The 25059-nt window shown below is 39.1% G+C and overlaps 4 protein-coding genes across 7 annotated transcripts; 2 read left to right on the plus strand and 2 right to left on the minus strand.

The window, feature by feature from the left end:
- Nucleotides 1-341: 341 nt before the first annotated feature.
- ttk (ttk protein kinase) lies at nt 342-6721 on the minus strand. 2 transcript variants are annotated; one of them, XM_055164194.1, is made up of 25 exons: nt 6583-6721; nt 5949-6051; nt 5652-5874; nt 5449-5555; nt 5228-5371; nt 5034-5148; nt 4892-4970; nt 4728-4822; nt 4549-4636; nt 4033-4120; nt 3726-3951; nt 3548-3654; nt 3312-3452; nt 3045-3208; nt 2821-2966; nt 2614-2737; nt 2430-2522; nt 2190-2347; nt 1970-2121; nt 1771-1895; nt 1614-1685; nt 979-1155; nt 801-897; nt 617-702; nt 342-551 (listed from the first exon to the last, which is right to left on the minus strand). In XM_055164194.1, exons 2-25 carry the CDS (start codon nt 6049-6051, stop codon nt 483-485), a joined length of 2979 nt encoding a protein of 992 aa, XP_055020169.1. In that variant the 5' UTR covers nt 6583-6721; the 3' UTR covers nt 342-482. The 2 variants fall into 2 exon arrangements, with proteins under 2 accessions (XP_055020169.1, XP_020792807.2); XM_020937148.2 differs by having other exon boundaries at nt 343-551; nt 3726-3948.
- Nucleotides 6722-7063: 342 nt separating this feature from the next.
- On the plus strand, nt 7064-9452 carry ebag9 (estrogen receptor binding site associated antigen 9). The gene is made up of 7 exons (XM_020937483.2): nt 7064-7357; nt 7539-7632; nt 7718-7799; nt 8016-8180; nt 8295-8405; nt 8517-8608; nt 8938-9452. Exons 2-7 carry the CDS (start codon nt 7550-7552, stop codon nt 9053-9055), a joined length of 651 nt encoding a protein of 216 aa, XP_020793142.1. The 5' UTR covers nt 7064-7357; nt 7539-7549; the 3' UTR covers nt 9056-9452.
- Nucleotides 9453-10280: 828 nt separating this feature from the next.
- sybu (syntabulin (syntaxin-interacting)) lies at nt 10281-15488 on the minus strand. Of its 3 annotated transcripts, XM_055163805.1 has the most exons (7): nt 15437-15488; nt 15191-15356; nt 14547-14747; nt 13535-13652; nt 13308-13457; nt 12045-12200; nt 10281-11942 (listed from the first exon to the last, which is right to left on the minus strand). In XM_055163805.1, the coding sequence occupies exons 1-7, from the start codon at nt 15458-15460 to the stop codon at nt 10829-10831; spliced, it is 1929 nt and encodes a 642-aa protein (XP_055019780.1). In that variant the 5' UTR covers nt 15461-15488; the 3' UTR covers nt 10281-10828. The 3 variants fall into 3 exon arrangements, with proteins under 3 accessions (XP_055019780.1, XP_055019779.1, XP_055019778.1); XM_055163804.1 differs by lacking the exons at nt 14547-14747; nt 15191-15356; nt 15437-15488 and adding an exon at nt 13852-13994 and having other exon boundaries at nt 13535-13634; XM_055163803.1 differs by lacking the exons at nt 14547-14747; nt 15191-15356; nt 15437-15488 and adding an exon at nt 13777-13992 and having other exon boundaries at nt 13535-13634.
- Nucleotides 15489-19686: 4198 nt separating this feature from the next.
- On the plus strand, nt 19687-24313 carry gdf6a (growth differentiation factor 6a). Its single transcript, XM_020937576.2, has 2 exons — nt 19687-20056; nt 23314-24313. The coding sequence occupies exons 1-2, from the start codon at nt 19687-19689 to the stop codon at nt 24240-24242; spliced, it is 1299 nt and encodes a 432-aa protein (XP_020793235.1). The 3' UTR covers nt 24243-24313.
- Nucleotides 24314-25059: the final 746 nt, after the last annotated feature.

Here is a 25059-nt window from a genome sequence, read left to right on the forward strand (position 1 = left end):
GTCAGTTTTGAAGAACTGTGATTGGCCAAAGAGGAGGGCGTTGTGCCACAGGCATAGAGCATGAACTGTTTTACGGATTCAGTGGATGCTCCTGACTCTATTTTATCCTTAGCAGACTTGCGTTTAATAATGTGCAATGCACCTAAGGGTGAAAACGGCAAGTTAAAACAGCTGGGAACGTTTTTTTAAATTATTTTTTATAACCATCCAGTGAACAAACAATGAGCTCCTTGTAGACCTATATACTCAATATGACCACAAAATAACTCTTCACAATAGGTTTCAGCCATTTATGTAAACGTTACACACACGAAACACTATACTTTTAGAATATAATGATTTTGTTTGAAAATAATGTATAGGCTATACAGATAAAAAAAAAAAACCAAGCACAAAAAAGTTGTACAGTGATGAAGTGGTTTAAAATAGTTAACTAAAGGTTTAAAAAAAACAAAAAAAAACAAAAAACAAAACATTTTCACTCAGGATGAAGACTTTGCACACTCAGCAACATCCAGCTTTCTACCACTGCTGCACATTCGAGCAAGATTCTGGGGGCGAAAAAAAGATCAAACAAAGCACTTTCAATTATTATATTTAAAATACATAATCTTACATTAGCAGCCCGGACAATGCTGTTTGGAGACTGAAGAGCTGCAAGATCTGTTAGGATTTTCTGGAGATCACGATTGCACGGCCGTTCTGAAAACAGGTAAAAACATACAACATATATTATATATATTATATATTTGACAGTCCTATAACTTGTGTTACAGAATTCAAATAGGGTTGGTGAATACCTGGCTCAGGTGAAGCTTGTGGCTTTAGTTGAAGGTAGGGATGCTCCAGCAGCTCTGCAATTGAAATTCTCTCTTTGGGATTCCGTACCAAGCACCTCTGTTTTGGGAGGGAGCAAAATACATGGTTTTAAAAAAGACAGTGACAAAAAAAATAAAATAAAAATCAAGATTGTCTCACCTTTAATACATCCAGCAGGTCCTTCTCTGATATGTTAGGGAAGTCAATCTTATGGGAGGGATCAATGATGGCATGAAGCTTTGCAATCTGATTTGTGATGCTTTGGAATGGGGTCTTCCCATAGGTCATACAGTACAGGATACAACCAAGTGACCACACGTCTCCTTTAGGGCTGATCTGTTTTGTATTGGAAATAGTGTTAATAACATAATATGCACTGGCTACCTTATTCTCCTGAATTCTTGAATTCATAAAATGTTATTGTAGTGTACTCAAATACTAAATCTAATTAAAATCCAGTGATTGGTCCTGATTTGGAAAGCAATGCATTTCTATTGGAACAAATTTTAACTAACCAAGAGTTAATTTATTTCAATTAGCGGGGGAGTGTCAATAGTCTCTCACTATGAAATTATTATTATTTTTTTTTACATAATTGCATTATTTAAAATTCTGATATAATTTTATTGTATTTACTTTGTACCATATTGCCCAGCCCCTGTTAGTCTAGGGGTTCAGAAATAAAAAAAATATGTAATCCGATAGTGACTGGTTTTACCATAAGAAAATTACTGGGAAAAAAAGCATGTGAAAAAGTACTGAAAATATTGCGTTATATCGATTATATCAAGTACCTTTGAACGGGCCTTTCCTTGGGATGAAGTGTCCTTGATGGCTTCAGGGGGCATATAGTTCAGAGTGCCTACCTGTGATGATAAATAATACAAATCACATCTCCGCTCTCATTAGATAATTCATGTCATTTTATAAAATGTGCATTTTTAATATTACTTGTGAATCTTTCATAATGCTTGTCACATCAGGCTGAATTTTGTTTGCAATCCCAAAGTCAATCAACTTCAGTGAAGCATTCACAATGACAAAATTAGCTGGTTTCAAGTCACTGTGTACAATCCCTGCAAGATCCAGAAAGATAGAGTTAAAATATAAACATTTATTATGATTATCTGAAATTAAAAAAATAACCCACCATGCTTGTGGATTGTGTGTACAGCCTCCAGCATATTCTTCCAATAAAACTTCCTCTCCAGAGGATTAACAGATTTCCGGTTTCGTAACCAGGTGTTTAGATCCAGGTTTCCACACTCCATCAGCATGTAGATGTAGCTGTTTGTTATTTCACTGGTGACAGAAAGGCAATTAGTGAAAAAAAGCTATAAAAATTATTCTGATGATATCCTTGGACTCACTAATCATAGAGCTTTATAATTTGATCGCTGTATTGCTGCAAATGGTTTAAGTGCTCAATTTCATTTTTGTAACTTTCCACTGTCTGTGGGTCAGCCTCCTCCAAGTCCACATATTTCACAGCAAACAACTGCTTTTTATGGTCAAGAACCTGGTAGACCTGGTGACGACAAAAACATTTAGCATTAACATCACATTGTCAGATGTGCAGGAAAAAATAAAATAAAATTACATTAACTTACCTTGCTAGATCCACCACGGCCAATTATCTTCAGAATGAAGAACTGTTTGCCCTTAATAGTAATGGAGTCATTTGATATTGTTGGAATGGAAGACTATAAAAGAATTCACATTAAATAATCATTTATCTACTGGTATTAATTTGGTGCTTTGTTTAATAGAGTAGGTTAGAGGAGTGAACATTACCTGTGGAGTCTGGAAAATGACTTGGTTTTGTGGTGTAAATGGCTGCTGCATAGGTCTGGCTGTGTTTGCCGAAGCTGTGGAGGAAGACTCTTCAGCACATCTCTTTACAACAGGGGTAATAAAGCTAGAACCAGAAATAAGAGAAAACCATCAAATGCACTTGTTAGAAGAGTGTATAAGTTTACTTATACTAATACAAATTGTTACCTGTTAGGGAAAGGATTTTTATAATTGTTGGGAGTTTGACAGACCATTTGAGGGTTAGGTCTGGATGTCGGGTGAAAGGAGGGAGTGGGAACTAAGGCCAAAGACTGAGACTTAAGCCTTGGATCAGGAGGAGTTTCTCTTTTATCCTACAAAACAACAGTAATGCTACAACAACATATCTTTAAAGGACAAACCATTAGCAGCAATAAGATGCCAATGCATACCTCTGGTGACACCTGCCGAATATGTGGGACTTTCCACTCAGGCGCAGACTCCTTACTGATACATACAGGTTGTTCTACCTTTCGATTAACTGGGACTCGCTGTGGAGGTGGGAAGGTCTCTTTTGCCAAATTAGGAATTAAATTTTCTTGCCCAGTCTGGTGGTCTAATGAATGTATACCACTAATTAGTGTATAAAATATTTAACAAAATACATACAACATTGACATACATTTACATTATACAAATATATGATCATCACTCCTCACCCATTGACTGGTCTTCCTTATTGGATATCAACTGCTCCTGTCCATCTTTGAGATTCCGCAAGGCTAAATCTAAAAGCTCAGTTGGTTTGGCATTTAACATCTGAGCTTTGTGAAGAATAGAACCTGCCTTCATAACATTACCTAAAAGAGAAGATAAAACATGTCCCATCTTGAATTATAGAATACATACCTGCAGACAAAAAAACAAAACAAAAAACACAGATCAGATGGACTACCTTGAGTAACTTCAAACTGGGCATATGCTATGTGGACAAATGCAAATCCTTTGCAGTTTGATCTTGCGACAATGAAATGGTCTTGTGCATCATCTGGGTCTTCAATACTGCAGAGCAATGTGAGATATTAAAATAATTTCTCCTTTACAGCGCAGATAATTCACCCAGAAATACTTGCCCTGTGAGTTCTGCATATCGAACTAACATCTTAGCATAGCTTGGATTTTTACTGTATTGTCTTATTGGCATTTTTGCAAATATTTTTGAGTAAAAGTCCTTAAGTTTGTTGAGAAAATAACTATCTGTCTGTGGATTCCCCCTCTTCTCTAGATTCTTGAGGTGAGTCCAACATGTCTCAGGAGATTGTGTGTTGACAATCTGGTCAATATTGAATGTTAAATCTGCTAAGAGATAATGAATGTAAGGTTTACTGCATCAAAAAAATGAATCAATTTAATTACTAAAAGTTACAAATGAATGAATACCTTCCATCCGTGAGGCGTCTTTTGTATTTAGAAGTGTTGTGGTAGAGTCAATTTGGCCCTCCCAGGGCTCTGGACTTAAAGCAAATGTCTGTGAATTTAAAAATAAAAACAGTTCAAAAAGGAAAATAAAATTAGTCATAACCCTCTGTCAGAAATTTCTATGCTACTGATTTATGATTGCCTTGCAAGACATCCAAGGCACTGTAGGGAAATTGGTCATTAGAGATATAAACCAGATAAGACAGGACTGTTTTGACTAGGGACTAGTGAATTTAGCCAACTGAATTCACTAGTCACTAGTCTGGTGAATTCCAGACTGTGGGAGTCTACTCCATGAGATGAAGAGCTTTCTGAGAGCTGAGAGGAGGCCAGAGGCAAAGGCAAGTATTTAAGGTGTCTGAGAGGTACTGAGAAGCCTGTGGGTGAAAGGCACTCATAGCAGGTGAAGATGAAAATTTCATACAAGGTCTAGAAGAAAAACAACAATTTTTAATGGCGATAGCAAACAGAACTTACTTGGATAATGTCCAGGTCCCTGTCTGCCATTTTTTTCTTAGCAGAACACAATTTGGGCATACTGGTCACAGTGGAACCGGATAGATACCTAAAACAAAAATAAAGTAAGTTTTTGATAAGGAAACACTTGTGGCATCAGAGGTGAATTATGATACATGCATTTAAGTTCACAAACATACCTAGACATATTTGGAGCACTAACTGCAGATTTTCCATTAATGCAGTCGTCATCATTTTCTGGAATAGAAAAGGGAACAACAGGAACTCTCCCTGGCTGAAAATAAAATAAATTTTAACACACAAACAGATATCCTCAAGTATTTTGTTAGCAAGTTCCACCTACCATGACAACTGGTCTCTTGCGTTGAGAAACAGACCTCCAAACAGGAAGTTGATCATCTGATCCAATGCATGCCTCAGATCTGAAGAGCAAATATTTGTAAAAATGTATCTTTTAAAGAGATGATTTTCCAATTTAGTCCTACCTTGAACCAAAATTACTGGACATTTGCAAGTCTCCCGTACCATCTGATATTCTGCTTATTTTAGTGAACTCTGTTCCTTTCTTCTCAGAATCACTGGCATTATTGTTTGATAATGCTAAAAAAAAGACCAAAAAAACTGTAAGCAAATGCACTCAATAGTAGAATCTGTAAATATATAAATATAAAACACAAACATGGCAAATTCTCTTTATCTTCCAAATTTGATTGCTGCAATTTCCCACATTGTATCCTCTGCAATTCATCCTCCAGCAGCTCCTTTGGTTTAGCACCAACTTCAATAGCACTTTGAAGAATATAAATGGCCCTCTTTGTGTTTTCTAGTAACATAGTAGTTGACACTCAAACAATGCACAATGCATAGAAAAAATGCATCTAACAAAGCATGAAAATATACCTTGAGAAACCTCAAACCTTGCATGGGCAATATGAACAAATGCAAAGCTCTGACTGTGAGATCTTGCCACATTAAAATTAGCCTCTGCTTCATTGACATCCTGAATTCTAAAAAAAAAAAAAAAAAAGAAATAAATGAAGAAAAAGAGATTTAAAAACAATATTTGGTTTAAACTATGCCTCTTACTAAACATAAATACTTACACTTTGAGCTCTGCAAATCTGACCAACATCTTGGCATAGCTTTCGTTTTGACTGTGTTTTCCAAGTGGCAGATTAGAAAATACTCTTGTATAAAAGTCTAGAAGTCTAGTGAGATGGCCATGGTCCACATGAGGATCTCCTTTCTTTTCCAACTCCATCAAATATGAAAGGCATGATTCAGGTGAATTTGACCCAATAACCTGGTTTATATTGTCTGTGTCATCTGCAAAATGAAAATATTTAATCAACACAATGGATGTGCATTATTTTTGCTGGAGCACTATAGGCAATACATACCATCATGAAGACCCTTTTTAATTTTGTTAAGCCTTTGATAAATCATAGCAAGTCGTTGTTTCCTGTCTGTGTGTTCCTCGTCTGTATGTTCCTCTGCCTCCATCTTAAAAAAAAATATATAATAATAATAAATACTTGTGCATTGTGAGATAATTTTACTTTTTGTTATAAGGCAGTATTACCCACAGGTTTATATTGATAATATGGTGGAGCAGCAATTCATATTTGATTCATTATATTTAATAACATGTGTTGATTAAATATGTCACAATTGCCTATGCTGCTCCGAAATGGTTGTTTTCTATATGTTCTTGACAATAGCAATGCCAGAAAAAGTTAAAAGCAAAAAGTTTTGTTTTGACAATTTTTGAGCTTGATTTTTGAAGTGGTTGGCATATTACATTGTTATACAAGTAAATGCTGTAGGAGACAGACTTTTATTGCAGTGGCTTGTTATTTTCTACTATTACTATTGGATATGTCATGGTTAGCGAGCTAGCTATGGTTATTCGGTGGCCTGTCTTGCTGCTTTTCTGCTCTAGATTTATCAAGTGTGAGGTTTATCGCTGTAGCTCTTCGCTTTAATTCCAGATTTCCAAAACTTCTAATACAGTACGATCAAAACGTGTCCTACCTTTTTGATTTTATTTGATCCCTTTCCTCTTTAGCGATGAAAAATCTTGCAGTCAACTGGCAGAAACAGTTTTCAAATATCCCACTTCCGCTCAGCACGCACGCTGATTGGATGGTGGAGGGAAACGTCCTCGTGAACACGTCACTTTATTTTTCTTTCACATAAACAATTCTGGTTGTTGTCTTTGGCGTCTTTTTAATGTCTAATAGTTAAACTGTATTGACTATTTTCCTGCTATTTATACATTCATTTATTGTTTATTAGAATGATTCGTTTATTTTATATTTAATTTGTGCTCGTGTCCCCGAAATATTGCCATAATTAGTGATTAAGTCGTTCTTGATGACACTGTGTAGTTTGAGAATAAAGAAACTCATAATAAACCTATATTAACATCGGATGTGTGTGTAGCCTAATATCTGGCTAAAATAGCCAACACTCCCCAGCACATTTGTCTCCGACGGGATGTGAATGCAGCGGAGCTAAAGCACTTCCCTGTTCCTGCTCCCCCTCAATGATGGCAGCCATGGGACAGAGATGAGCGACGACATAATTTACAAGCCATTGTCAGTAAGCGGTGCTGGTTTGTGGCAATTTATAATCTTTTCTAATATTTCTCAGTTATTTTCTGTCCACACACACCTTCAAAAAGTACAGAAAATGATTGTTTCTGGACAAAGCTAGCAAACAGCGGTTAGCATCAAGCTCAAATGAATTTGAGTACCCTGCTGCACGATAAAGCAGCTGCTCTGCTTACGGTGTAACATCTCAAAAGGTAACTCAATACAATAACATTGTATATAATAAAATCATATAAACTGAATTGGATTAAAGAGCGGTTGTGTGTGTGTATTTGCACCTGTACTGCGACTGTACAGCTGTGTATTATGATACAGACTATACAATATTTTTGTCTGAATATTCCCTTAAAATTTGACATTTTCCCCCGCCTTTAGCTTACTTTGCCATGGCCATTACTCAATTCCGCCTTTTCAAGATTTGCACATGCCTAGCCAGCTTGCTTTCATTCTTTAAAAAGCTAATATGCAGGTAAGCACACCCTCTTAATGAAACAATGTGTCTCAGAGTTCTGCTGTAATTACACAGTATTTACAGTTCTAAACATTACCTGCAGGAGTGGAAGAGGTCGCAAGCTCAGTGGTGATCAAGTAACTCTCCCAACAACAGTGGATTACTCCTCATCGGTACCAAAGCAGGTCAGTATTACAATTGGCGTAAATTACGTACAAGTTAACACTATTATTTTTTGTATTATTAAAGTGTTGGTTGATGGGATATGACAGCCTTGTATAAAGGATAACATTTACAATTACAATGATATTAAGCTATTGGTCTTTTGTTATTTTTCATGTACCCCATCATTGTTTGTGAAGATTTTATTCATCTATTGGCAATTTTTTTCTGTGTTCTAGTCTGCACAGCCTGAGATAGAAGAATGGAGTTCTTGGGATGAAGATGCTCCTACCAGTATCAAAATTGAGGGTGGAAATGGAAACATCACCCCTTCAGCTAATGACCAAGAAGAAGAGCCAGACTACTTCAAAGACATGGCCCCAACTATTAGGAAAACACAAAAGGTCACTTCATGAAGTGTGACTGACAAATTGTAACACAAAAGTTGCTAACCAGATAAGCAGGCAGATTTGTATAATTTAACCAAACATATTAAGAGTAAATTTTTTGTATTGCAGATTGTGTTAAAGAAAAGGGAACCTGCAAATTACCTGGTGCCCGATGGCTCCTCAGGTTTCTCCAGTCGACTGGCAGCTTCTCAGGACATGATGACTTTCAGTCCTCCTTCAGTAAATATCATTTTCACTTTGTGTAGCTTAAGATAATGTCTTTGCACTACAAAAGTAATATTTAGTTGAAAATGGAGTTTGTTTTATAGTAGTGACTAATACTGATTATAGGCTGAGTTGGGGGAATTGGACACCTGGCAGGAAGACACAAATGCCTGGGAGGAAGAATCTGATGCTGCATGGGAGGCTGAAGAGGTCTTAAGGTAATTAATAAATATATATGTATTTTTCCTTCCAGGCATCTGTTTTATCTTTATACCCATTTACCTTTTGCTATAGCCCTTTAATCATGAGACAAATAAGATTTTAAGTTCATACTCAAATATGATGGACATCCCTTCTGTTAAAATGTGTCCTTTCAACTGATTGGAGGGCTGAAGTGCTTTAAACCATGTAACATATGGGACTGGCCAGCAGATGGCGATGTCTTTCTTTAAATAATCAGAGAAAGTACTAGATTATGACCTTTCACTTCCAGCTGACCATGCTTCTGTTAGTGAGTCATGTAATGATGCTAGTTCTTTTGCTGCAGAGAACAGAAGATGGCTGAGCGTGAGAAGCGATATATGGAGCAGCAGAGGAAGAAGATGGAGAAAGAGGCACAGAGGATGATGAAAAAAGAGCAGAAAATGGCCGTCAAGCTCTCGTAACATTTTATCACTGCTCAGGTCTGAGCCAGCGGACAGTCCCAGACCCTGATTCTAAAGTTGCTCTTTTAAATTTATCAATTAAACAGGTTCACCTGAGACATCCCCTTTTCTCCACCATTTTTCCACCAGCATTCATTTGATTCAAATTTACCTTAATGATGTAGTTGCTAAGGGTCATTCACACTTCTGGGTTTTCTGATATAATGTATAACTGATGCATTTTATAGAAGGTCACCGTATGTCATTTCAGTTTGGGATGTAAAAATTTGTATTCAGGTCATGTAATTTGTAAATTAATGCTCTTAAGACATGAGCAAGATGTTTCTTTGTCTTCACAATGGAAAGACGAACAGAGAAATGTAAATGTAATTATTAAAAGGAATCTTTGATATACAAACATTTTTAACTGTGAAAGTATATTTTCTTTTCACTGGTTCCCAACTGTTGTCTTGGAGATATTACGCATACAATTTAATAATGGCATGATGGAAACATTTATTTTTAATTAGCCAAGTAACCAAGTCCCATTGAGGTTCATAATTTTAAAGTCCTTGTATGAATTGTTTATGCCACATAGTTTACCATCAAGTTAATGACAATGGTGATGGTGGTTTTGCAGTGTGAAGTGTGATTTAAGTAGTTATACAACTTGTACATCACCTTCTGGCAAAGACGCACTAATCAAACAACTGGCGTCGATTCAGACATGTTTACTTGCACGCATTGGGTGGGTGTTATGTCATTGGTTTGCATGGGTACACTACAGTTGCACAGACACTGACCTAGTTTACTTTTTGGGATGAGATCATCATGGGCTGCAGCTTTTGGAGTTAGAATAAGTGGATTTAATGCATTTCGTTTCGCTCAAATGAAGGGATGTCCGTGTTCGAACTCTTATGTAATAGAGCAATCGGGTGTGAGCTGATGTCTTCATGTTATGGCAGGGAAAAAAAAAATAAAAAATTTCACAGCTATAAGATGTAATGGCAAGTTCTAGAACACGTCAGCCCTAGCTTTATCTGGTTTTATCCACTTTATGTAAAACAGGATTTAAAGACAAAAAAATAAAGCTGAAAAAGACAACGCTTTTTACTGACACAGGACCATACAACCTAGGCAAAGATTAAGTTTGACCTTTAGTTAACTTGGAGCCCCTGTGACTGTTTTGATCATAGTATAAAAAGCTTGCATACAACCGTGGTTCCTGAAAAGCCAGAGACAGTGGTCAGGTTTGTAATATTTATCATGCTTTAATATTAAAAAGGACATTTGACGTTTACCAACAGTATTGCACATAGCTCAGGCACGTCAACAAGTCTTCAGCGTTGAAGCATCTATGAACAATACACAAGAGGTTGTACAAAATAAAGCTCTATTCCCAGTGAGGAAAAAAATATATGCTTCTCACAAAATAAGAGTGACTTGACATTAAAGCTTTGGCTGAAGGTTTCCTTTTAAACAAAACACAAAAAGTGACCACTGGTGACTTTTCCAACACAAACATTCACCTTCAAAATATCCCATTCTAAAAATCTGTGACACATTTTGGGACAGTACAGGACAATCACACATAACCATCTACCTAGATGATTAGCTTATACATAAATAATAAATACCATTTATAAATAATCCCTTCCATATCACCATGTTCATCTAATTCAAGGAAACTAGAGTGCAAAGTCAAGTGGCTTTAAAATAACTGGCAGATTTAAGGTGTTTGATAATTTCACAAATGATGCAGAAGTGCTTTTAGTTAGTGCATGCAGGAATCCTTTAAGTGCCTGACCCGTTAGCCACATGACGAAGAGAATGCAATCCCATGATGCAACAGCCCCTAATCAGAGCAGCGATGTTATAAAATGGCACACTCCCATCCGCCCCGTGCCTCGAGTACATCCAGGCCACTGTAGGCAAGACTGGAGCTGCCACTGCCACCAGGTCGACCAGGAAGTTGTTGCTCCAGTACCGTTTCTCCACAACCTCAAGTCCAGAAGTAAGACGATGCTCCTCACTCCCACTGTCAAAGTCTAATTCTTCCATGAACTTTGGGCTCTCTGTGGCTTCTGCAGACCCTATGCCTGAATCAGTGGAGGTATCTGGGTTTTCGTCTATGATGGGGGAAATGTTGTTGGGTAATGGTGGATTGCCATTTGTGAGTTCTTGTAAACTCTCTGAACTTGATAGACTGGGTTCATCGAATGTTACGCCATGAAACTTGAGCAGCTGGAGAAGTAGGGCTTGTATGTCAGAATACATTGGATCAGTCTGAACCTCCTTGTCATCTTGGCATGGTGCAATTTGGGATAGGGTTACAGTTGTTGATGCTGTATTTACAGGCCCAGCAGATTGGTCACTTGGAGACACCTCTGACAGTGTGGTTAGCATTGCCCCATCGACCCTTAGCTTTCCACTTGTATCTTGACTACAATCTACCGCTGTGGACATGAATACTTGCTCTAAAATATCCGCTCTGTTGGCCATCTCGTCATTGACAAGAAGTCCACTGTCTGCCATCGCCTCTGCTCCTTGCTCCATCTCAACATCCACCACACCCAGCATCTTCTTCCCGCTACCATTCGAGCCATCGCAGATAAAGTCCAAAGTCTGTTCATTGTCAATGCTATTACCACTTTGGGCTAACTCCATACTGTGAAGAAGAGACTCTAGTTTTCTGTTTTGGATATTGATGTCGATAAAGTACTTTTGGATGCCCTTGTCTTTCTCCATGAGGCTGCTCTTCATGGTCTCCACCACTTGACGTAGCTGCTTGATCTCTTTGCGGGCTTCTTTGAGGGACAGCTGGGCCTCTACCCGGTGACATTCCTCCTCAATCCAGTCTTCTCTCATCCGACTCAGCTGCCCCTTCAGCTCTTCAATTTCATTTTCTCTGTGGGTCAATATTAATGCAAATTTTTTATTAATCCTGACATACAATATAAACTACTATATTTTCAATATTAATTTTTAAAATTTACTGGCCCATACCCACCTGTCTTGGACTCTGTTTTCAGATTCCAGCAGTTTGGTTCTGAGGTGCCTAATGGCCACCTCTTTCTGCTGCAGGGGAGTGAGGTACTGCTCTGGGTTTGGGGGTCTGACACCATGGTTGTCTCCACATGAATGGTACCGACCCAGGCTGGCTCTTCTGTGGACAAACAGTTTTATATAAAGTACTTTGAAAAAGTCACTGTTGGGGGTAGACACAGGCAGTACACACAAACTCCACACAGAATGGCCCCAGGCTGCCCCAGAATGGAACCCAGGACCTTCTTGCTGTGAAAGCAAGAAAGCTAACTGCTGCAGTGAGTATGCAGGTTTTGGGACATCCACCCTCTGTGGTACTTCATAGTAGGTCTGACAGCTGTCACCTACTAAACATTTTGAACCAATCATGTAAAAACCTTGCAGTTATTCACCATGTACAAATAATTAACTTGGGAAATGAGTGCTGGTGAGGCACATGCTCTGAAGCCGAGAATTACTGTCCGACATTAGGATTAGTGCAGACTACAGGAGAAAAACGCTCAAATACAGCATTAACCAAATACAGGCGCAGCACCAGAATGCACTGACAATGCCTAAGTCAATTGCATTACAAAAAAGCCATGTATCCCAATTTTCAAAAAGAAATGAACAAAGATCCAGTTTATATTTTTAAATGTAGGCAAAATATGCCAATCCCCCTAGCTAGCCCTCAGTAATATTCTGGCAACCTGGATACGGGCCGCTTTGATGAGAGTGCACCACACTGCTGCCAGAAATAGAACCAGGAGAAGGAGAGAGAAAGAGTGGGGGAGAGATGTCACATGATGCTAAACTGCACAGGCAGAGACACGGCAGGAACATTGTGTAATTTATAACTGCTTTAAATTCATAGAGTTACTGCTAAGAAACAAGGTAGATTATAGCTTTAATTGTATTTTTATTTATTTATTTATTTATTTTTAGTATGGAGGAAATTGCAGTTTTGCCGTTTATGAATACATGGTGTGGATAAACACTGACAAATGCATTTACCATGTTGGGGTTAACGGTTTTCTTTTGAAGTTTAACATTTTTCAGTCTAAATTAGTTCAGTGAAAGGCAATGACAGATTATTATACATACACTGTGGAAATCTCAAAAAAAAAAAATAAAAAAAAAAATCTGTAGCATCTAGCCATACACAATTTAACTATGAATTTATCACATGCAGCTCAACGTGTTTCATCACAAACACTCAACGTATGAATAATAGAGAAGTGGCTGATACCTTGAGGAGAGGCTTGAGTTGCAGCTGCTGTTAATGGAGGAGGTCACTCTGGGGGGTGTCCCGTAGGGGGCATACAGCTCTGCATCACGGTTTGCAACTGGGCTCCCAGCAGGTTTAAAAATGGGCAGTAGTCTGATGCGAGTGGTCCGGCTTGGTTAGACAAAGGGAAAAAGAGTTATTTCATATTATAAGTATTTTATTTACCAACTTCCAATCTGGATGTGTACCTGCGAGTTGGAGTTTTTTTTCCAACTGAGTTTGAGGAAACGGTCTCTCTGGCCTTTGGGCTACCAGTGCTGCTGGAGGAGCTGAAATCTGCTTCACTCCCTGCAAAATAAGTGGCAACTCAAATCTCAAAATCTTCTGCTCACTTTTTTAAACTCATAAGCGGTACATTTTACTGAGTAAGCATGCCTAATTGAAATAGTCCATATTTTGTAGAAGCTCAATTGAAAATGTCTAACAATACCTAACATTCTTGCCGCAAAAGCTTCTGTTGATATCATTTCGCAGTATGATTAAAAAGTCATTTTTACAGTCAAACCTGAGAAGCATCTTTTGCCGTCAAACAAAACCATATTATGTGTTCGGTGACGACAGTGACATAAAAATAAACAATAAATCTTCCTTTCTTTGGTGAATTAACTTAAGTGTGTGCACATCAACTCAACTCAGATTAAGTGTAGTCACCTCTAGCTCATCAACTTAATTGGCTAAGCCCCCGAAACTTTCTCTCAACCAATCAGCTTCCTCTCCTCTCTGTCTCATGATTGGTCAGTGTGAAAAGTCATTTTGGGATAGCAATTTAAGTCACAGTTTTCAGCAGTTTTGCCCTTTGTTCCCAAAGTAAATATCATGCAGTGAATTCCATAAATCCAATTCCAAAAATTTCAGTAGCACAACTGTCAACTGCACAGTAAAAAGAGGGCAGAAAGATAAATATATAATGCATTTAAATTAGTGAATTGAGCATGATTAATTATGGTTAACAGTTTTGACAACAACTTCAGCGCTCATATGAAAATAATCATAATAATAAAATCACCACTATCTTACAATATTACAGTGTGAACTATCAGGTAATAAATATTAAAATAAATGCAATGAGAAATTCTCATTGATCGCATTTCAGTGTATTATGCTATGGCTGTATGGGCTTTTTGCTATACCTGTAATATTATTTAGCAAGGAAGATCATTTAATAGGAACTTTAAGCCCATCCTGTTCAGTTTGTCTTACCTTTGTGTTTCATAGCAGAGCGTAGTTCCCTCTTTTGTCTTGTTCTGGGGTGCAGCTCTCCACATCCCCCTGCAACCACTCGGACCCTCTTCACTTTGGTGGTGCGTTCAGGAAGCATGGGGGAGCTGTGGGTGCTCTGCTCTGAACTGGACGGGGTTTTGGAGGGGGATATGGACTTACTGGTGGGGCAGCCGGTGTCATCTAGTTTATAGTGATCATAGTATAGGAACAGTAATAGTGAGAGAAAAGAATTCAGTCAGTCAACCAAAATCCAAGGGTCATTTGAACTGTTATTGACCTGAACCTGATTTTATCTACTTGGCTGTGTACTTATTGACGTATAAGCACTGAGGAGGTCTCAGAATCTGTACTTAAAACAACATATATGGTTCAACTATGCGGACACTTTTGGTACTTTTACTACCTCAATATTTTACCTTTCCTCCACACAGCTGCAGTACAACAATTTGATTTAAAGAGAACAGAGACAAAGCAGCGTAGTTCAAATTCACTGTGAATGCCATGGAAGTCAATCAATAATGGATAGAGTGAGTTTTCAGATTACGTAATTATATGTCATGTCAAATTAAAGATAACACCTTTCTGAATCTTAAACTACACCATTACGTAAGTGCATTTCATACCAGAGGAGAAGCTGTTGGTGCTGATGGTCCCTTTGGAGTGATCAGAGTCTTTCCCCTCTTCTTCTGAATATGGTAATTCTGGTATGGCTGAGCTTTTGTCTTTTGGGCGATACGGGTGTAGTACCAGACGTGGGATACGGCTGCGAGGTGACTTAAGTGTTGACTTCTATAATGAAAAATTATATTTTTATAAATTACAAATTACAAAAACCCTAATTAAATAAAACAGCAAATAGATCAACTGACCTCATAATCCTGGAATGGTCCCATTGTGTTCCAGAATAAATTTTCCCCTAAAAACAGCAGAAGTTTTAAGTGAGCCATTTTGGCTGTGAATATGGCACTGTTTTGACGTGGCACTCAAATCTTTTGACAAACATGGGCTTTTAGTGCTGCACAAGTCCCACCCACTCATAGTGCACACACATACTTATTCACAAGTCACAAGTAACCTGACTAAGATGTTCTAACCAAGAGGAATAAGAGCAGGACCTTCCTTATACCCAACCCTTGGTTGTTTTTCAGTCATTTAAAGCTAGAGTACTTGGTCTTGCCTAATGCCAGAACTGCCAGGCTGCCTGCCAATAGACTAAAGGTTTGGAAACTGGGATCAGCCAAAAAGACTATACTTACAAAGTGGAACTTTACTACAAAGTCATGTTTTATATGATATTTTTAATTGAAATAATAGTAGGCCTACAAACTGCAAAATAAGAGTCTTCTATATATATAGTGCAATTCCTTTGACCTGTTTTTTTCTGTTCTTTATGTCTTTGCCTTGCAGAGAGCAGTTGAGTAAAGAGAAATGTGATGTAATTGTCCTCCACTGAAGTCTCATCATTAAATCCAAACCAATCAGTTTGTTGATGTTGTTCACAAAAATGGCCTTTCTGTAATTAAATTACTCTTGATAAGAAAATTATGTATTCAATAATATATTTTTTATTACTTTCCATTTACTTTTGCAAAAATCTATCACTTCACTAGGGAAGGATATTATTTATTTCCTTTTCCAAAATATACCACAACTCCTCTGCACTGCCTGTCCAATTGTCCTCTTCAAGCCTGCTATTGTAAAACTGGAGCAGTCCCTTGTGGGAATCGAAGTCTTCCACCTCAGAAATAGCTTTGATTCATTGGGGCCTGTGTGCCATGTTGCCTTCAGCCTTACTATCTACATTCTCACAGACCACACTGATCCTTTAGCACTGCACAGCTGGTAAACAGGGCATTATTCGGGCATCGTGCAATTAGATTAGGAAGAAAATGGGCAGAGAGGAGGAGAGAGAGAAGTGCCTAACAACAGGCTAAGGTACCAAGGGACAAATATAGACCAATCATTTTTTTATATATAAGGAAACATATATGTACTGGTGTGTCATTCAATTGAAAATGTACATGTAATACAAAAAGGCCAATCTAATAGAAAAGGCTGATATTTACTCAAAGCAAATGTTATGTAATAACTTTAGATGGTTTCATAGAGTTTTGTTGTTTGTTTGCAGGCTATGAGTGTTCTTTAGTCTTTTATCATACAATATAATCTTATAATACATTTAATAAAATTTGAAAAATAAGCTTACAATCACCAAGACAGGGATATAAATGGCTAAAACCACTGATCTAAGCAATAGCAATACATAGACTATGTGGTTGATGTAATTGGCAAACAATATGGCATTTCATCCTTTTGACTGTCCAGATGGTCTTTCAGAAACAGCATGACATTGGTGTGAATAATATCTCCCATAATCCTGTGTGGTTTGTGAGCCTGCTTGTTCATCAGGGACACAGCCTAATGCCTCTCTCTGATGTTAACAAGGACCACGCTCTTTCAACTCTTGTGCTTTGAGTGAAGAGAGTAATCAGGTTTAAAGTTGTATAATTTCACTGATGACGCACAAAGAAAACAAACTGATCCATGTACTGAACCATGTATTAAGTAACACATGTCTGTAGGCCTACATCTTAACAAACAACATCGATTTAAAATACAATATTCCTCCTGTTGTCTTTTCTTTGAATCATACCATACTTACATACTTACGTACATACAGGGTGGTCTTTACAGGGATTCCTGCAATTGCACAGTTACACACAGGCCAATATCAAAAAACCAGCATCATGGCTACTATTAATGAAGTTCAAACAAAAGCATCTGAAAAAAGAAAGGCCTTTTTCTCCATCTATCAACAAATGTTTCATTTCACAAAATCTATATGTCTGTTTATGGTACTTGGGTGACAGGTAAAATACAAATATGCATTTTAAATAAATGTTATAGATAGGCTATTTGCAGGATCACTGTGGATACATTAGATCATCAGTGAGTAATCCTTTCACTTTCAGGATCCGACTCAAAAAGCATCCATCTGCAATTTGTCAGCAAAGATGACGGACTTAGGGTGGTACATTCAAGTGAACAGGCCTTCGAAGCTATTTTTAATTCACAATATCCCGCTACTCCTGTGTATCATACGCTAAAACAGGCATAAATTCCCTTTACGCCCTTTGTTTACCAAGTCTCCCAACAATGCCTGCGCTGTTGCTTTGCACTTGACACTCATTCCCCATTATGCAATGGCATTCGATGGCAACAATAGAGTAGCCTATAATAACAAATGTATTCTAATCTAAATCTAGTCTAGATCTAATCTAGTTTTTGCTCTCAGTACCGGGCGTAGTCTACCATCGAATTGCGCCAATTTATTGACGTATACAACATGTTCTTATCTCCTCAAATTCAAGCCAATGTATCTAGGCTATGTTATTACATAATTGTATGGTTATAGCCTACTGGATAGATCTTACCTGCCTGAGTGATGATGTTTGTCTCCTGTATGAAGCACAAAGAGTCCAGATGACTGCTGCTGCTGATGTTGTTGTTGACGATGATGCTCCGGCGGTACCAGTCTCCTCCGCTCCAGTTTCACTTCTGCTCTATCCTCCACGCGCAGCAGCTTGGACGAACGCTATTGGACAAGAAGCGAGACCACCGACATGACAGGCACAATATGACTATACCATGCCCAAGAGTGTTACATAACAGGCAAGGCATTACTTAACCCCTGAGTGACCGCCACGAATGTGAAATACTGCGTAGCCTATATGTGCAAAGAGAATATGGCAGGTTTGTTGGCTTCTAACCTACATCTACATTTTATCGAACCATTATAACGCCACTACACATCTGTGCCTTCATTGCCTTGACAATGACTGCAGTGTGACGGTGCAGCGTGCAGCCCACAGTTAAGTGCGCAATGTCATGTTTATTGTCAAGGCGCGTTACCTCTCCATGGTGCTGAAATCTTCTTGTAAATGTAATTACTGTTGTAATATTGGCAAATCAAGAGTAACAAAGTATCCGTCTAAATCTTCAAGAGATTTAGCGCTAGGCCATGAGGATGAAACAGAAAGAGTTTAAGAAGCTTCAAATGTGGCAAATGAAATCACTTAACATTAGTTCATTAGCACCATTTGTTCGGGTGCTGTCATTGTTCAATGGGCTCGTTACCAAAGATGAGCTCAAAGCAGGGCATAGATTCAAAGTCATCTGCATTTACGAATTACCAGTTTGTCTTGATATCTTTGGCATCCCCTACTGGATTGATGAGGGACAGCCATGAGGAGGCACTTCAGGACAACAATGGTCACAATGATAAATGCTTGGGCGGTGAAAACGTTTACAATTTAATCTGTTTCTGAGTGAGTGTCCAATATGTTTAATGTCAATAATAATAATGATGTCAGCTATGTCCCATTTTTACTCCAATGTGTTTTTCCCCCCTGCAATGACTAACAAAATCCGCTTGATGCCAGTAGAGTTGTTTGCTAAATACTTACTATCGCCTTTATATGAACCCATGCATCGTGCAAAAAATAAAACGTAAAAATATTGTGTTTACATCTGTAGAGCTATCTACCTAATTTAACGTGATGTGTTCTGAGGACTTTTAAAACTGTCCAAGCGTATAGCCTTTCGATAAGGAACTTTTTTTAAAATCTCCAATTAAATATGTAAGTGTAAGTGTAATATGTAATTAATTAGAGAAGTATTTCGTAAACTACGTTTTGAGTTGAGAGTTTAAATGTTTAAACTATTATAATGTGCCTGATAATGAAACCGGTTGAGTGTGCGCTGCCAGCGGGGGAGCAGCTAAAGACCTCTTGTGGTACTCTTGACCAAACATAATTCATAGTCCCTCCTGTTGCTCGTCTAAACTCCGCGTCCTTCGTGGCTCTGAGCGGAGCGTGAGTTTGTTTGGGAAGCCTGCTGCACAGTGCATCGTGTGGGCGTGTTTCTTTCGACCCAACACTCTCTGCTCTTGTGAGGAGCCCAAAACACACATCTTCTCGCTGAGAGCAGAGTTCGCGTAAAGCGACAGCAGGTTTTAGAGAGTCATCTGACGCGCGCACCATCACCGCGAGCACCAGTAGCGACTGCTCCTCAAACAAAGCAAAACCTCACTCAAACGGTTGATCATCTTTTTTCAGTCATGGACGCGACTCTGCACATAACGCTTTTTCTGGGCTTTATTTTTGCTTTCCTTGGGAATATACCGTGCTTTCAGTCTGCAGCTATCATCTCCCCATCCACACCAAAAAGGCACCGAGTAACTAAAGCCTTGCATCAGGACGGACAAAGGTCACACAAACTATTGAAAGACATTTTCTCGTACTCGAATACAGTAGGGAACCAGTTTCATCATCACAAAGACGAGTTTAAAGACGGCATTGTACCGCATGAATACATGCTTTCTATTTACCGAACGTATTCAGCCGCGGAGAAGCTCGGACTAAATGCAAGCTTTTTTCGCTCATCCAAGTCTGCTAACACCATAACGAGTTTTGTGGACAGAGGAACAGGTTGGTTTCTTGCATAACTCTCCTCTCCCACACTGTCATCTCGCAGATGTGTGTTTTTTTGTTTTTTTTGTTTTTTTTTGTTTTTTTTTTATGAATCAGGTCTAAAGTGGAAGAAAATACAAGCAACTTTTACGTGTGTTTTACGCACACATTTTAAAGGCGCATCGAAAGGGTATAAAAAGGGACAATGTTTTAAATAGTTGAACCCCGTTAGTTGTTCAGTTAACAACTTTGTCTATTGTGTTTTGTCTAAACATTTAACCAGTCAGAGCACAAATATCCAGATGAGAGTAGTTTCTTATTAATAATAATTATTATATATGTGTGTAAGATATATGGCTTGAGGTAACCTCTGCGTAACAAGACACTAAAACACTAATTGGGGCTCTTTCTAAATGAAGGCTGTAAATCACTGTCACTGATGTTCAAAATGGACCAAGATGAGAGTGAAAAGTAGCTACATTTTGACGAAAACATTCCAAATGATAACAAATCCAAAGATTAAGATGAAGAGATTACATTATTATTATTATTAGTCATACAGCGGATTCCTACTTTCAACTCTAGACGGGCCCCATTTTGATGCAGGCCTATATGTCTGTGTGAAAAACAGGTGTTTGGGTCATGTGGATAACCAAGTGATTTGGGCATGCCACAACAAATATAATTTGATAAATACAAACACGGAGGACGCACACAAGGTCACATAAACCGAGTTAATCTTTTGTATAGGACGAAATAAGGTTATCTTTGTTTGCCCTTTCTCCTTCGACAAAGCCGTGGTTCCCATAGTTCCTTTGCGCAATCAGCAAAAGCCAGTCTTCCCAATCCTATAATATTCAACCAAGTAAACCAAACGATTAAAAAAAATCTTGGAAAAATCCAATTGTATTATTTCTTCAAAATTGAGCGCTTTGAGCAATTCCCGGAGGACTGAGAGGCTGATTTGACAAGGCCACAAACACCAAGTCTCTTGTGATTGTGATGTGATGTGTCACTGCCCCTGACCCTGAGCTGGACCCCGTGAGCATCGCTTGGCATCGAACGGCTGATTGAAGTATTTGATCTCACTGATTTAACTGAGTGTTCATGTCATAACATATCAAACAATGTCCATTCTCCCATAATGGTCCAGTTGGCCACGGTGGCACATTACCAAAAAGGAAAGAGTAGGGAAAATTGTGTGCTTCTTCAGCTGTTGAGCAAAGTGCTTCGTACTTTCCTTCGTTTACAACAGCCTCCCTTTGCGACAGCCACTTTAATTGCGGAAAATTATTTTTTATCCTCGCTCTTTCAGCTCCGCTCTATTCTTTTTCCTCTTTTCATTCCCTGCATCCCCGGTGTGTTATATTGCATCAACCACTACAATATACCTTCGCCTGTCCCACCACAGTGCGTAACCTTATCAAAATAACACAGGCCTATCAATGATTTGTGGTTGTAGTTTTCTATAAGACAAAACATCAATAAAATAGATCTTAAGGGTCAGAAATGGCGAAATCGTAAAAGAATAAACCCAATCTGAAAATTACTTTTGGCACTATGGAGGTAACTCGTTAAAGCTGCAGATGGCGTCCCCTTTCCCCTTTCTCCGTCTCCCCCTCAATATGCCACTTGAAACAGAGGCATAGATGACAAAAACATGTTTTGCATTTGTTCAGATACAAACCAACAAGGTCGCGTTAAACTCCGCGTTATAGCCCCCAATTTTAAGTGAGCAATAAAACTACTCAATTACAAGTATTTTTACACGTAATGGAAACGTGTCATTCAACATAGCTGAGAAATTAAGGACTTGCATTTCTCACTGTCAACACCAATACACCGCGCAGCACGCGCGGGCTGAGGGGAATAATGTTGTCGTTGGCAAACGAAGTGAAATTCAAGAGTGCCAGTGTTTTAATGAGGAAGATGGGGATATATAAAAACTGTTAATTATTTGCTGGCCTCGTATTTGTCTGAGTGCCTTTTGAAAACAAATTAAAAGGGCAAAAGGAACACTTCTAATGCAGACCATACGACAAAGTCAGAGAAAAGACCACTTGCCTTCAGTGCGTTTTTACGATTTGACTCCACGGGGATCACCGAGGGTAACTGACAAGCAACTTCACAGATCTTTTTTCTTTCACTGGTGATTTATGATCCATAATCACAGTCGTGTTTAAACTGGGGCAGATCATACTTTGATTCATTCACGCTCAGCCAAAACAGTGGCCATAAACTAAAGCAACAGGCGCCATTTAAAACCACTTAATCCCCCTTAATAAGACATTTCCCCTATCCTTGATTTGAATTACTATAACCACAATAATAACATTGCAAAACGGTACAGTCCATTTACCAGAGCGAGAACACACGTGTTTCCAAACTTGTCTTGATTTAAACCACATTATGGCAGCCACGTTGCCGAAAAAATAGCCCTATATGCATAGCATGCAAATTAGCCTACATAAACTGGCCTGGCCTCATTTTTTTTTTTTTTTTTTTGGATACAGAGAGAACATGCTGAGTCCAGTAGCTCAGTAGCTACAGCCCCTTCATGTCCATCTTCTAAAGGCCGAATAATGAGTTAATTGTGTATTGTTCCACATTGTACAGCTCTGTGTCGCCTTTGGTCCGTTGTGTCTAGCAGCACCCAGGGGCCTTCACTTCACCACACAACTTGTTTTTATACTCTTTGCTTTGTTCCTTTCTCTGTTACAGTAGGACAACCTTACCTTTTCCGTTCTGCCAGTGAGGTGGAAATTAAGATCAGTCTGTCATCGAGTCTGCTGGAAAAGGCATATTTTATTACGACTTTGATTAAAAATGACATGGGATTCAGATGCATGCCATGCACAGTGACTTTTAGTTATGGGAAAATATCAAGATTAGGTTTTGATTTTATATTTACGCGCAGGATTTTTGTTGCAAACAAACTGCAGCTTGAGGAGAAAATAGCCATATATGTTCTAAAAATGGGCTTGTAATTGTACCATTTCATGTTGGTATTTGTGTAGGCCTACTTAGAAAATAAATTATGAGCACGTAACGCGTAAAGATTTTTGAAAGAATAGGTTACTTGACGGTTGTCGTTTGTTTAAGAATGTTTTATGTGGGCTAAAAAAAAAAAAGAAAGAAAGAAAACAAGACATGGGATGGGTTTTGGGAGCGAAAGCAGGCCTTTATGGGAGAATGCGCGCCCCTCCCCCTCTTTCAGAACACTGTACTCTCTAAGTGAATCTGACTGCAATTATTTTCTTCTTCTATCCCCACAGACGATCTTTTGCACTCTCCACTGCGAAGACAAAAGTACACGTTTGATGTCTCAACTCTTTCAGACAAAGAAGAGCTGGTTGGGGCGGAATTAAGGATATTTAGGAGATCGTCGGGAGACGTGCACAGCTCCCTTGGCCTCTACGATATCCAGCTCTACCCATGCCGCTCGGACTCGCTGCTGGACTCCAGGTCACTGGACCCCCTGGACGCCACCAAAGCGGGATGGGAGGTTTTAGACGTATGGGAACTGTTTAAAATGTATCCTCACAAACATCAGCAAATCTGCCTCCAACTGAGGGTCACTCTGGGTAAAACGGACGCTGAGGTGGATCTGAGACAACTGGGTTTGGATAGAGCAGGCAGATCTCAACAGGAGAAGGCCTTACTAGTGGCGTACACGCGCTCAAAAAAGAGAGAAAACTTGTTTAACGAAATGAAGGAGAAAATCAAATCGAGGAGATCAGTGACTGATAGAGATGGTGCGGATGGAGCAGTTATTAGGACCGAGGAGGAAGCTGTTTCACTTCGGACTGTGCGGGGAGAGGGCCCGAGGAGGAGGAGAAGGACCGCGCTGAGCAATAGACACGGCAAGAGACACGGGAAAAAGTCCAAATCCAGGTGCAGCAAAAAGGCACTGCATGTTAACTTCAAAGAGCTGGGCTGGGACGATTGGATCATCGCGCCTCTGGATTACGAAGCGTACCACTGCGAGGGAGTATGTGACTTCCCACTGAGGTCACACCTGGAGCCCACCAACCACGCCATCATACAGACGCTTATGAACTCTATGGACCCTAACAGCACGCCTCCGAGCTGCTGCGTCCCTACCAAACTCAGCCCCATTAGTATCTTGTATATAGACTCTGGTAACAACGTGGTTTACAAACAGTACGAGGACATGGTGGTGGAGCAGTGTGGGTGTAGGTAGCGGCCCTTCAGCTTCCACTGAGCGTTCACTGATCCCGTTGTTTGGCTTAAAGGTGCTTTCCCCCCAAATGTAACGACGCGCCTTAATTTAAAGGGATGCACATAGGCTGCTATTTATTTTCGCCCCAGAGTGTTCCTTTTCACCCACCAGTCTATCAAGCAGGCTTTTGTTCCCCGCGGTGCCTTAAAAGTGGCGTCCAAACTGTGCACCTGTTCCGTGCTAAGGCCAGGGGACTCGGGACGCGGTTGGTCCGTGTGATGTGAATGTGCTGTTGTATCTTTGCCAATGCGCACACTTATTCTGGACGCTTTTGGTTGTGTGCATCTTTCCAAAGGCCAGTAATTGTGTTACTGTCCATCTGGGGTCAATGCGCAGCCCCCGAGCAACAAGTGCATATTTTGCCCCCGCCGAAAAAGAAGGGGCAAAAAGTCTATGTACCAAACACACAGAGACACAGGAGTGAAGATAATGCCTGCATGAGATTTAGCACTGTTTAGTGAACACGAGGCGCACATAGGGACACTGTTGGAGCATGATGCATATAGGAAATAAAGGCTATTTCTATTTGGACTGGTGCGTAATAATACAGATTATTGAACAAGATTATTGATCACAAAATAAAAAAGTAGGCTACTGGTATTATTGTAGCATTGACAGATTATAAAGAATGAAGTAGTCTAAGATATTTTACATCTCCTTCTTAGCTCGTCTTGGCGCAAAAATGACATTACAACCAAATCTTAAAAGTTGTCAGCCAAAATCAAGCCTTAGCCTATAGTGTTTTGTTTTGGACGAATGTCTGTAGAACACAATTGGA

This window comes from Boleophthalmus pectinirostris, unplaced genomic scaffold, assembly GCF_026225935.1.
Source record: "Boleophthalmus pectinirostris isolate CB_2022bp ecotype Guang Dong unplaced genomic scaffold, ASM2622593v1 HiC_scaffold_6, whole genome shotgun sequence".
Classification (NCBI taxonomy): Eukaryota; Metazoa; Chordata; class Actinopteri; order Gobiiformes; family Gobiidae; genus Boleophthalmus; species Boleophthalmus pectinirostris.

What these genes read in the sequence shown, in the direction of transcription:
- ttk (XM_055164194.1), bottom strand. Translation starts at nt 6,051, where the DNA reads ATGGAGGCAGAGGAACATACAGACGAGGAACACACAGACAGGAAACAA. An exon ending in AGATAAAGAGAATTTGCCAT is followed by an intron (nt 5,149 to 5,227) that starts GTTTGTGTTTTA and finishes TCTTTTTTTTAG; the next exon opens with CATTATCAAACAATAATGCC. An exon ending in CCAGTTTGAAGTTACTCAAG is followed by an intron (nt 3,453 to 3,547) that starts GTAGTCCATCTG and finishes CTTCTCTTTTAG; the next exon opens with GTAATGTTATGAAGGCAGGT.
- ebag9 (XM_020937483.2), top strand. Translation starts at nt 7,550, where the DNA reads ATGGCCATTACTCAATTCCGCCTTTTCAAGATTTGCACATGCCTAGCC. An exon ending in TGACTTTCAGTCCTCCTTCA is followed by an intron (nt 8,406 to 8,516) that starts GTAAATATCATT and finishes TACTGATTATAG; the next exon opens with GCTGAGTTGGGGGAATTGGA. An exon ending in GAGGCTGAAGAGGTCTTAAG is followed by an intron (nt 8,609 to 8,937) that starts GTAATTAATAAA and finishes CTTTTGCTGCAG; the next exon opens with AGAACAGAAGATGGCTGAGC.
- sybu (XM_055163805.1), bottom strand. Translation starts at nt 15,460, where the DNA reads ATGGGACCATTCCAGGATTATGAG. An exon ending in GACCATTCCAGGATTATGAG is followed by an intron (nt 15,357 to 15,436) that starts GTCAGTTGATCT and finishes TTTTCATTATAG; the next exon opens with AAGTCAACACTTAAGTCACC. An exon ending in CACCAACAGCTTCTCCTCTG is followed by an intron (nt 14,748 to 15,190) that starts GTATGAAATGCA and finishes ACTATAAACTAG; the next exon opens with ATGACACCGGCTGCCCCACC.
- gdf6a (XM_020937576.2), top strand. Translation starts at nt 19,687, where the DNA reads ATGGACGCGACTCTGCACATAACGCTTTTTCTGGGCTTTATTTTTGCT. An exon ending in TTTTGTGGACAGAGGAACAG is followed by an intron (nt 20,057 to 23,313) that starts GTTGGTTTCTTG and finishes CTATCCCCACAG; the next exon opens with ACGATCTTTTGCACTCTCCA.